Consider the following 12,869-nt stretch of genomic DNA (forward strand, 5'->3'; position numbering starts at 1 on the left):
TGTCTAATCATTTTGAAGTATTGTATATTATGTTGTTTAGTATTGCAGATTATGTTGTTCAGATAAGCATTGTAGTTCCTGCGGTAAAGATAGTGGATTCTTGCTAATATTTTTCGTTTTGCATACGGTCAGTGTCGATGATGCTTTTATGTAGTTCCTTTCCCTGTTTGTTTCCTTTAAAGTTTTGTTCGGAAATCCATCCAATTCAAAACTTGAATCTCTTTCTTGGTTTGTCTAAAAGGTAGAAGCCTCTTGACAATGGTCCTGTTGGTGTCAATATCTTAAGGCGACACTAAATGCCGGCGACCTTGAGCGATATGTGTTCACGGCTCCTATGTAACAAAGCAAATATTTTCAAAATTCTTGGGTCGAAAATGTAACATATTAACAGGCGCAATCTGCTTAATTGCTTACAATCCTCATTATTGACTACTAATCTGAATAAATGTACCTACATAAAAAAGTAAAATCTATAAGAACAACTTTTATGATAGTAGTATACTAAACAAATGCATGATGCCGAGAAAAAACTTGTTTAACTGCAAAGAAAACTGGTAGTTCATAATAGTTCTGCAGTACTTACTTTAACCAACAATAAGCATTAGCAACCTACAAGAAAGACTTAAGGGTATGTGTAACAGAATAAAGTAGTGTTCATAGCTCCAAATCCTATATTTTCACCTCAAAACTTGTCTAAAACCACCTTGTTTGCATGTTTTCTGTTTACTCTTCGCCTTAATCAGGCAGACTTACTCCGAGGCAAACTCCTTTGACGCTTCATATCGAGGATTTTTATCTTTTCAAGATAGTTATGTAATCTATCTGATTTCACGCTCGGTGTATTGCCATAACCCACGTAAAGAGCCTACTCAGGTATTGTTGGAAGTATGTATGTATTAGTTATATTCAGGGCGATCTCGGTACAAAATTGCAGCCGCATTTCACCGCGATCGTTCCTGCCATCAAGACTTTGTGTTCTTCTATTCTGTAAATAAAAGTGTAAGTCGTCCGTGATCGATATACCCATCCTGTCAATGTTTCATATAAATATTATTACTGTTTAATCAGGGTTTAAAGGATTACCTTTAAAAATATTTTATTATCGACCTTGATTTGGGTATTTATTGTACACGCTTTGTTACTTTATTTAAATATATGTTACACATAATTTAAACTGTAAAAGAGCACCTTGAATTTAAATGTATTTTTTGCCTTAACAACTGGTTATAAAACCTATTTTTTACGTCAAGAATATGAGAAACGTATAGATTTTTTAAATTGTTTTCTGTTGTAACCCTCGCGCGTATTATTTGAACGGAATCTTCCCATAATAAATAATAGGTAAAAAAAACTAAAAAGCACGCTTTATATAAAATTCAACTACAAGAATAGTAGAAGTAGAAGAATTATTATTTTAATAATATCTTAAAAAGCACCCACGCTTTTTTTACAAAAAAAAAAAATATTTTTTTTACACTATTTTTAATTTTTTAGTTGAATTTTATATAAAGCGTGTTTTTTAGTTTTTTTTAAGTATTATTTATTTTTCATTTTTTAGTTAAATTTTCTATAAAAGCGTATTTTTAAAACTATTAAGTACTTTAATATCAATTCCTGCCTTATCGACTATAGATGAAAATTATATAAATTAACAAAAATCATATTTTACAAATTGAAAAATTGAATAATTTTATCAAATTAGTGTAATGGCATCGGTCCTCGATAAATCTACAAAGTTTGTACGAAATCTAGCCGTTTAAAGTGGGTCAAAATCGCGCCCAAAGAAGTCGCTTACAAACATACAGGTGAAGCTAATATAAAGCGTATAAAAACGTGTGCGGGACGCCAGTAGTCGTTAATTTTCAAACCGTGCATTGGTCATGACGTCACTAAAATGGCGGCCTGTACCCATCTCATCGCACTTGTATATGTACCCAGTGGACTTAATATCGTTATTAAAGAACGGACTTTCCAAAATTTATCAGTCAAAACTATTTTGTACTTTATAATGTATATACAAATACTAGCTGACCCAGCAAACGTTGTATTGCAGATATTAAAATCGCGATACAAAAGTAACTGTTGATCATAGATGGGTGAAAATTTGAAGTTGTATGTTTTTTTTAATGCTGACTCATAATCAAACAAATTTAAAAAAAAATCGTGTGGACCACCCTTAACATTTAGGGGGATGAAAAATAGATGTTGTCCGATTCTCAGACCTACCCAATATGCACTCAAAATTTCATGAGATTTCGTTTCGGAGGAGTTCGGTCCCGCACACCGTGACACGGGAATTTTATATATTAGATATCTATATAATAACAGCAATTAAAGGGGAACCATAAGGCTGGTTTCAAAAATTCTCGCGATGTTAAATTCTATTGTCTAGTGTATTCTGTACGTCACTACTGAGTTTTCAATTTGAAAGTAATCGCTTACCGCCATCAAGCCGGTATTTGCTGTTATCGACGTTTAAAAGTTTTTGTGGAAAAAGTTTCAAGTTTAAACGTTTTACAATAGTCACAACTTTTATATGCCATTGGTTCTTTCCTTTCTTTAATTAGTATTACAATAATCATAAATTTACGAGATAAATAACTCCAAATTATTTTAAATCCACCGTTTTGTTGAAGTTGGAGTAGTGTTGTACTCGTAGGTACCTCGGTCACTGCCAATCAGTAAGGTGAGATCAGTGACCAAGGTACATTTTGATATTGTACTTTGGCCAAGAGAAAACTTTCTTAAATTATTTCACATTCACGCAAAATAATATTCCTAATAAAATATAAAAGATTTTGTCTCATTAGAAAAACGAAACTATGAATATCATTTTGACTTTGTATTTAAACGAGTAAAACGGTTTTAGTTAAGAATAGATATATTTTTTCGTTTTAATTATTAAAACACATGTAGGTAAGTATGAAATAAACATTTTTGATATTTTGGTGGTGAATACTCGACTAGGTAATTGACCTTTCAAAATATGCAAAAATTATTTGAGTACAGTTCCTCCAATAAAAATTAAAAATATATATTTAAACTGTCCTAGGTACAACAAGTTTCCCTTCTTATAATAATTAGAAAGCTCGATTTCTTCTTGTCTCGTAGCATCTCAATTTCTTTTAATTTAAGACTAGCTTGGGACAACAGCTTCTCTCACAGCACAGCCCACAGTGTATCTCAACTATGGTTTGCTCGTGAACACGATAACTGGCTTCATGAGGAATGGAAAGGGTTTTATTTACATACGAGTCCTAAGATTTTGCGTGCTCCGGTCCGGTCAGAAATTTGCAACTTAAAAACAAAAAAAAACTAAACTAAATCCGTACTATGGCGCTAACCCTTAAACGGATATGTGCAGATCAGAATTGCTTTAAATTTAGAATGAAATCAAGTCATCGCAGAATTTATAGTTTCTGTGATAACTAGTCACTACTTGAGCAAAACGGTCTTGTGCATAATAACCGTAAAAATATAGTAGAAATATTGTTCAATAACTAAATTATGTTATACATATTGTTATTTGTTATTTACCGTGTAAGCAGAAAAGTATTTGCGCACTCGTTGAAAAGAGCCTTGAATTGTTTAGTATTCATATTATTGTGACAAGGCAGTTCATAATTTTTATGATTATGTGTGTCGCGCTTGATAATGTGTCCGCGTGAAATTGTTTTATGCACGCTCTAAGGGCGCTTTTAGTGTCACGCGGATTTGCTCACGCACGCGGGATTGGCCCGCATGCGTAGCATCCGCAAAGAACAATTTCATATAGGTATCGATTGTAAAGCGTGATATACGCACGCGGGACGCGGGGCGCTGTGCGGGGCGCCACCCCGGTGCGGGGTATCCGCATGCGTAAGCACTGCCTACAACTTCAGTGCCCATTTTAGAGTCGAACGGGGCGCACGCGCCGTATTGTACTGCCGAAATGAAAATCGATACAGAGCGAGTAATCATTGAAGTTCATCTGCGGCCCGTTTTGTGGGAAAACGCAATGAATTATACAAAAACAGGGACGCGAGAGAGGCTGCATGGAGAGATATTTTGAAGGAATTGGCACCTAACTACGAAAATTTGAGCGAAGAGGAAAGAAAAGAGGCGGGTATGTGTTTGGTTTATTATTTTATTTATACAAGCATCATTACTTTATTAATATAAGCATAATTATTTAATTCACAAATAACATCAAAAACCTTCTAAAACCTTTTGAGTTTAGTTAATTAATTATATATCGGTGTTGCCAGGAGACTTTTCCTTCATTGATAAAGTAATCTGCAAATATATCTCTGATATTACTTGCCGACGTATTACTACTTTCAGTCTGCTGCCTGGGTAGTGGTCCCGTAAAACCATTTGTGACAAATGTATGGCTGACCATGTATCCATCCCGTTTCCTTATGAAATTGTGAAGTACACATGCCGTCTTGACTATTAATTGTGCTAGATCTAACTTGACAGTCATGGATCTGTGAAATATTCTAAATTTATTTGACATAATTCCAAAAGTGCATTCTATGTACCTTCTAGCTCTGGACAGACGGTAATTAAATATTTTCTTTTTGTAAGGTAAATTATCACGAGCATAAGGCCGCATCACATGTGATGATAAACCAAATGCCTCGTCTCCCACTATCACGAACGGCAACTTTGCTCTTACACTAGATGGATAAGCTACTTCGGGGCAAATAATAGGCAACTCTTGCGGGTCAGGGATACCCAACGTGTTACTTTCCAGTTTCGTATACAAATGACTCCTTCTAAAGATGGTTGAATCGGCGTTACTTCCACTGGTACCGACATTAATATATGTAAAATTATAATCAGCATCACACATTGCGAGGAGCACTACAGAATAATATTTCTTATAATTAAAATATAGTGATCCACTGTGCGGCGGTCGAATCACTCTTATATGTTTTCCATCAATAGCACCCAAGCAATTAGGAAAATTTGTATATGTGAGAAATCCCTCTGCGATTTCTTTCCATTTGATCCCATTAAGCTGTGGAATACATTCAGACTTTAGTTCAATCCATATTATGTAACAAACTTGTCTTACTATTTCGCTAATTGTTGCAATTCCAATCACGTAGGAATAGTGTAGATCAGTGAATGTATTACCAGTTGCCAAATATCTGAAAACAAAAACAATATATTAATAATATTATGATTATATAATATATTAATAATGCTGACATCAGACATAAGACGGCATGCACCGCTCGAATTTTACTTCAGAAGAAAAATAAATACCCTTAAGGTGAAAGGGCACGGAAGTAGCTAGCGCTAGAAGTTTTTAATTCGTTTTAACTACAGTACTGTAGCTACGTTAGATTTCTATCATTTGCCGAAAATTTTATCATAGGGGGGTATTTATGCAGTTATGATTTCATATGAAATGTTCGAAGTATAGTTATGTATCTCATATCTGCTAAAAGTGGCCACTTTTAGCAGATTTGAGATACATAACTGTGCTGTTAATATTTTATAAGAAATCTCCTCTGTATAAATTAACCCCTATGGTAAAATTTCCGACAAATGAAAGGAATCTAATGAAGCTAATTTTTGTTAAAACAAATTAAAAACTTACAGCGCTAGTGACTTCCGGAAGTTTTCACCTTAATATTGATGATGGCAAATTTTATTGGTACTGGTTTTGGGTAACTTGATCTGAAACTGTGTGTACTTTTGCCAACTACTTATTATATTTTGTCATTTCAGACAAGAAAATACAACAACGCTGGCGAACAGCAAGGGACACTTACCAGAAAGACAAGATATCTGAAAAAAATCAGCCATCCGGCTCTGGGAGTAAGAAGAAGAAGAAATATTCTTACTATGACATTTTGACTTTCTTAGACAGTACAACGGAAACTGCCGGAGAAGAGTCACTCTGTGAAGAAATGTCTGAACAAAGTAATTTAGAAACACCTAATGAGTCCACGCAACTAGGTACTTCACGTCAAGAAAGTTCTCAACTAACATCACAACGTAATTTAGAAACACGTAATGAGTCCACGCAACCAGGTACTTCACGTCAAGAAAGTTCTCACCCAACATTAAAACAAAAACAAGTAAAATCTAAAAAGCAAGCACCATCCGAATTTGAGGCACAGTTATTAGAATGCTTAAAGTCTAAGCAACTGGAGCTGGAAAGTGAGGATTTGGCTTTCTTTCAGTCTCTGCAGCCTTCATTAAAAAGATTCACTAGATATCAAAAACTAATGTTCAGAACAAAAGTGTTAAATATAGTTATGGAAATGGAAAGTCAAACACAACCTGCATACTACAGCCCCATACCTACAACAAGTTCTAGTGCTTTTACTGAGCTTGACAGTTTGTCACCGATAAATCAAGATTACCAAACCAATAGTATAATCCAGGATACTTCCAGTCTTAACGACAATGCTATTAGTTCTGCTGCAGTGAATGATAATGAAACTCTTATTTCGACTGAAAGTCGCCTGTTTAATATCACGTCTTATGACATAATTTATAACCCAGCAACAACATCATCTACTGGCGAAAGTAATGTCAACGCTCAGGATACAAATTTACAAAGAAATGAATGATGTAAAATTTGATTTTTAATTTATGAATAAAACTCTTTTTATTAAAATGAGTACGATTAACTTTTTTTCTCCAGTTTCTCTCTAATTGTTTGTTTATTCATATGAGTGCGGTTGTACACACGGCACAGATCAAGTTACTCAAATCCAGTATAAGCGGGACTCCGACGGGTTACCTAAGTATGATAATGCGCAAGGTGCGAGTTCCATTTATACTGGTTTTGGGTAACTTGATCTGTGGCCATGTGTACTTTATCAGATAAAAAAAGGATTGTGTATGTAGTTGAAATCCCAAACCAATTAAGAACTTTTTTTGACTTCAAATTACTGTCATGTGCAAACCTATAACTTTATATAATTTTATAAGTCGCGTGTGATGAAAGGTAGGAATGATTCCACTTTAAAGGCGACATTTTATGAGTGAAATAATCTGATTTTATGAAATTTCAACAATTAATAACCAATGACGCATTACTTTACGATATTTCAAACAAACAATCATTATTATACCGTTTATTTAGACTGGATAATTACTAGAACATGTGTTGTATGATGTCTCAATAATTGACCACGATGGTCAACTGCTGAAAATATCATTGATTTGATTTTTCTGTTTAACATTTTTGCAGTTGACCAGAGTACATGACCATATTTTTTTTGCACATGTAATTTTACACATGACAGTAATTTGAAATCAAAAAAGTCCTTTACTGGTTTGGGATTGGTACGTTTATCCTACCTGTTCAAATCCCTTTCCACTAAATCATAGCAAGAAATTAAATATTTAAAATTTAAAACTTACCTTAATGTAATAGCGAGCCTCTCAATCGGTTGTATTGTAATCCTTCGTAAACTGCTTTTTTGTAGCTTATTCTCAATTTTACACAACAGTTCATCAAAAGAACGAATGGACATTCGAAAGTAATTTTTAAATTTACGTTCACTATTTTGTAGTTTTCCAAAATGTGTAACAAACGCCCCAGCAAGAAGCCTATTTTCAAGAAAGGGATCAACATGTACTCTTGTCTTCTTGTTTCGTCGTTTGTAAAGTATGTAAGCGACACATATTCTTCTGACATTGATCATTTTTGAACACGTCTATACCGTTACGCAGCCCGTAGAAAACTGAAACTCATGCTGCGTATGATCCGCAGCGTGAAATTTTACGCATGCGGGCCAATCCCGCGTGCGTGAGCAAATCCGCGTGACACTAAAAGCGCCCTTAAGGTCATACCGCATTAGAGCCGCACGGAACCCGACCCACACTGCCTCGACGTCGACAGGTGGTCAACAGATTGTCGCTGCGATATCGTAAATAAACGTCGCGTGGTCAAAATGTAGACTTCTCTGTCTACTTGTTATTGAGCTATGGTATGCTATGTTCCTCACGCTATCGCGATGTTGCTTTATGTGCCCACACACTGCTCTACTCGTGCAATTAATCGCGACGCTATGCAGCCATTAATTGTCGGTCCTTTGACTCGCGCTCAAAAACCGACAGAATAGAGAGTGGTGGGCACGACGAGGAGCCATTGCGGCCATCATAATACCACACAACGTCTCTACGTCCATTCCTTGCTACTTCCCATGTCACTCGTCGAGAGTGTGGCAGGCCGAAGTTTTGTCCTTAAGTGAAAAATTCGCGATTTACTCGAACTTAAACATGAGCGCAGTAATTAATTTCAATTTATTAAAAAAATATATACAAAATATAAATACAAAGTCTTGTTTAAAATACAAATACAAATAAATACAAATATTTTATTTTGTCTCAAAAGAAAAACGTATTATACAAAAAACGTATTATATAAAAGCTTCACAACTGCGTTATACTGCCGCGAAGCAGTAACGTGTAAACATTACTGTGTTTCGGTCTGAAGGGCGCCGTAGCTAGTGAAATTACTGGGCAAATGAGACCTGACACCTTATGTCTCAAAGTGACGAGCGCAATTGTAGGGCTGCTCAGAATTTTTGGGTTTTACAAGAATCCTGAGCGGCACTGCATTGTAATTACCATCAGCTGAACGTCCTGCTCGTCTCGTCCCTTATTTTCATAAAATAAAATAAAAATACAAATAACATTCAGGCAGCGGGCTGCTACTGTGTGTTCTACTCACTGCCTACAAGCGGTGATGCTGCGGAGTTGATATATAAGCCGAGCGTGCCGACGCGGTGCGGCTCGAGTGCTGGGTCGCCCTAATTCGATATGACCTTATTCTTTCTATTCTTTCGGGATTAAATATTCATTATATATTATAAATATTATTCATGACCCTTTGAAATCTAATAATAATGTGTTCTTATTGCAAATTTAATAGGAATATTGCATTTTTTCATAATAAAACATGTTCATATCATTATTATCATGATAATCATGATCACAAAAATCGTCACCTTTTTGCTCTTAATAGTGATTTTCATTATTATAATGGGCTTCGTAAGATACATAATAGCTTTAAGGGTAAATGTATACACTTCTATAATAAAGTCCCAGCCACTGTTCAGGCATTATCTATAAATAAATTTAAATGTTTTATAAAAAAAATGGCTCTGTCATAAATCCTATTACTCCACTGCTGAATATCTAAATGATCGGACAGCCTGGGACTAGATTGTGATTATTTTATAGCGATAGAAATGACTGTACAATATTGTATATTTTTATTGAAAAGAGCGCAAAAAAAGAATGCTGGGAGAGTTTCTTGCGCCGCTTCTTCTCTCTCAGAGTGCCATTTGTTTCCGAAGCGGTAATAGTATCTAGTAGTTATTAGAAATGACATCAAAAAGAATTCTAGAGGAATCAATTTTGAGAAAATAAATGCCTTTTATGCCTTTTCATGTAGCTTTGTATAGGTGAAGTAATGTTTAATAATACATACACACTTTATTTTCAATTCTTTACACTCACTGCAAATAACTTAAATTACAAAAATTTACAATCTATATTATATAATACTAGTCTTTATTGTTAATTGTAAAAAAAAATCAAAAATAATTAAGTATAATAAATAAAAATGAATTGAGTGTGTTATTAATTCTTAGTAAATAGTTTACAGTAGACTTTTATAATTAACAGAATTACGGCAGTTCCCAATATACTATCTACAGATAGAGATAATTTACTGCTTGCTACTGTCAGTAATCTGAAGCAGTCCCAATATACCCGATAAGTCATTCTCATCGCCTTATATTGGGACGCGTGAATTGCAATTTCTATACAAACTTCTATCGCTGATAAGCTATTATATGTCTTCCCATTGACAGACAGCGTGTACGGATAAGGTGAGTTACCGTCGATAAGTTTATTGGGACAGAAAAGTCAACGATAGTTACGATTTTTATCTCAAGTAGGCTACAACCGGAGATAGACTGAATATTGGGAACGGCCGTTAGTAATTAGTTACAATAGACTTTCTGTTACTGAATATGATAATTGTTTATGATAGGCGGTGGTTTTCTTTTTTTACCTCTAAATTGTTTAGAGGTAAAAAAAGTCTTCTCATTTATTTATTTATTAAAAAAGGCTTACCAACTAGATATACAATTAATATTATGACTACTTGTAATGTAAAATTTCCTGTATTTAATACTTATATATCTAACTTAGTTATATCTAAGTAAGTTAAGTAATACTACCTACTATAATATGTATGTTTACTATTACTAAAACTATAAATCAAATCAAAACCAGTTTATTCACGTAGGTCACGGATGTCACTTATTAATGTAAAAAAAAATCTTATTGAATCTACCGCTACTTCGTAAAGGGTTGAGCTAATGAGAAGAAGTAGCAAGAAACTCATTGCCACTCTTTTATATCAAGATTTACATTTAAGTACATCGATTTACAAATCATTTCACATTGCAATATAATATGTAAAATGTAAAATGATGCAACATACACACTCAAACGTCAAATAGTCAATGTCTTTACATCTATGTACAAGTTTATACATCCACATTATAAGGGTTCAAAGGCGTATTTTTTTTTAAATTGCCAAATCTTTTAAAATTTATGTCGATACTACTATTGCTATGGAATTTACTGTTATATAATTTTGAAATAAGTTGGATAGGTGAATTTGAGCCATAATTGTTTCTGAAAATGAATGTTATTGTAATAAATTCCGTTTTCATGTTCAGTAGAGCGATGCCGCCATCGATCCTGGTGACGGGAGGCGCGGGGTACGTGGGCTCACACACCGTGGCGACCCTCCTGGAGCGGGACGACAATCGGTACGACATCGTGGTCGTTGATAATCTCTCCAACTCCTATAGGCAAGTACGAATATATTTACGTTTGACTGAACTTAACGCCAGGGCAAAAATTCTATTACATGGCGTAAAAACTTCACAAAAATTCAAATTTAAGGATAGCTGAGACTTGCTGCCTAATGCTAGCCTAACTTTTTTTTTTTATGTTATCATAACATTTTCATTATCAGTTACATTCATAAGTAGAGATGAAATGGATATCCGGTAAGTATCCGGTATCCGGCGGCCTTAATACTATCCGGCCGAATACCGGATAAATACCTACTATTCGGCCGGATAGGCATCATGCCGAATTAAAAAAAATCTGTACAAAAAATATATTTTCGAGTAATTATTTGCTTTATTTAGTTAGTTTAAGTACCATTTAAGAAATATAATTAGTTTTAGTTGTAAATTTTTAATCACACCATAGTAAATAAATGTATTAGAAAAAATTATTAATTAATACTCATACTGCACTAAAGGCAATTTACTCATTATATCATATGTATTATATCATATGGTGGATTAATACTAATTTCTCTGCATTGAGAGGTAGCAAGTGGTTTCGCTTCTCTCAACCGAATCTAACCGAGTCTAATCGATCGTTCGCGCGCCGCCTACGCAATCTGTGTTTGTGTGTGCGATACACCAAACGGCTAAGTTCCGCCGGGTATCCGGCGGCCGGATATTCGGCTAGTCGGCCGCACGATTGGCCGAATATCCGGTATCCGGCCAAAGTGCTATCCGTTTCATCTCTAATAATAAGGGACGAGACAAGCAGGCCGTTCAGCTGATGGTAATTGATACTCCCTCCTGCCGCTACCGCTCAGGATTCTTGTAAAACCCAAAAATTCTAAGCGGCTCTACAATAATTGCGCTCGTCTCCTTGAGACATATGATGTTAAGTCTCATTTGCTGAGTAATTTCACTAGTTACGCGCCCTTCAGACCCAAACACAGTAATGCTTAAATATTATTGCTTCACGGCAGGAATATGCGCCCTAGAATCCTGAACGGCACTGCATTGTAATGGGCAGGGCGTATCAATTATCATCAGCTGAACGTCATGCTCGTCTCGTCTCTTATTTTCATAAAAAAAGACTAGGGGCTACTTTGACACCGGTTTACAAAACAAATAAATAAAGGCCGGTTCAGACTCATGGCTGTTCATATAGCACACATCTCAAAGCTAACATTAATTGATATGCAATTCGATCTTATTTTTGTGTTTATAAAACTTTCTAAAATATCTTAATCATTAACTGTCTTATTCATAATGACTTAGCGGAGATTTAAAACATCGCTAATATACGCAATAAATGGTATTCATAATCGCATATTTGAGTTAAAACGCTCATTATCTCTTCGATAAAGCTGACGTGACTTATATTAGGTAGGACCCTTCAATAAACCTATTTTAAGCACTCAAACGCAAAATAAACATGGCCGACATCGATCAGCTGTTCGTTAAATAGTTTCCCGCTCAAAGTTGTTGGATATCCATCATAGATTGACAACCGAAGTCAAATCATTGATTTTTGAAGTTTGAAATTGTTTTGTCATCGACTTTTGACAACTGACAAACCATTGACATTGAAAAGATGTCTGTTTCCATTGACAGTTCTTCATTAAATTAGTTAAAATCATGTTTTTTGTATGAAATGGCAACATTGCGTACTAAAGAGACGTATTACTAATAGGAGATTTACCTGACGACTATGAATAAGGAATTTTATCGAATGTTCGATAGGCTTAAAACACGTTTTAAAAAGCTTTATACTTTCGATATGGGTTTTACTATGAATAAGGCAGTAAAAGTTTACGGTAATTTCTAATGATTTACTCACGCCTATCTCCCAAAGGGGCCAGTGTTTACCCCTACTTTAAAGATAACGTATAACCCTGTAATCTCTACAACCCAGATTTCATCATGATATGACCAAACCAACTCGTAAAATTGTATTCAGTGGCAGCTGTCACTTCGTCTGTATAAAATACTAGCTGATACCCCGGGACGTCGTTCGCGTGCATTTTTTTACAT

At 34.9% G+C, this 12,869-nt stretch overlaps 3 protein-coding genes across 5 annotated transcripts in view; 2 read left to right on the top strand and 1 right to left on the bottom strand.

The window, feature by feature from the left end:
• LOC126967659 (UDP-glucose 4-epimerase) overlaps nt 1-12,869 on the top strand; it is a 39,186-nt gene that overhangs the window by 16,879 nt on the left and 9,438 nt on the right. For 2 of the 3 annotated variants that reach the window (XM_050812239.1, XM_050812240.1), the window contains exon 2: nt 10,716-10,850. In XM_050812239.1, coding sequence (XP_050668196.1) covers nt 10,723-10,850 — 128 coding nt within the window. In that variant the 5' untranslated portion in view covers nt 10,716-10,722. The remainder of the gene's footprint in view (nt 1-10,715; nt 10,851-12,869) is intronic. The other variant, XM_050812241.1, reaches the window with a different exon arrangement.
• LOC126967655 (uncharacterized) lies at nt 4,107-7,796 on the bottom strand. Its single transcript, XM_050812235.1, has 2 exons — nt 7,375-7,796; nt 4,107-5,138 (listed from the first exon to the last, which is right to left on the bottom strand). The coding sequence occupies exons 1-2, from the start codon at nt 7,656-7,658 to the stop codon at nt 4,220-4,222; spliced, it is 1,203 nt and encodes a 400-aa protein (XP_050668192.1). The 5' UTR covers nt 7,659-7,796; the 3' UTR covers nt 4,107-4,219.
• Nucleotides 5,183-6,626, top strand: LOC126967670 (uncharacterized). Its single transcript, XM_050812253.1, has one exon. It carries the CDS (start codon nt 5,907-5,909, stop codon nt 6,573-6,575), a length of 669 nt encoding a protein of 222 aa, XP_050668210.1. The 5' UTR covers nt 5,183-5,906; the 3' UTR covers nt 6,576-6,626.

The sequence above is a fragment of the Leptidea sinapis genome, chromosome 13 (assembly GCF_905404315.1).
Source record: "Leptidea sinapis chromosome 13, ilLepSina1.1, whole genome shotgun sequence".
Classification (NCBI taxonomy): Eukaryota; Metazoa; Arthropoda; class Insecta; order Lepidoptera; family Pieridae; genus Leptidea; species Leptidea sinapis.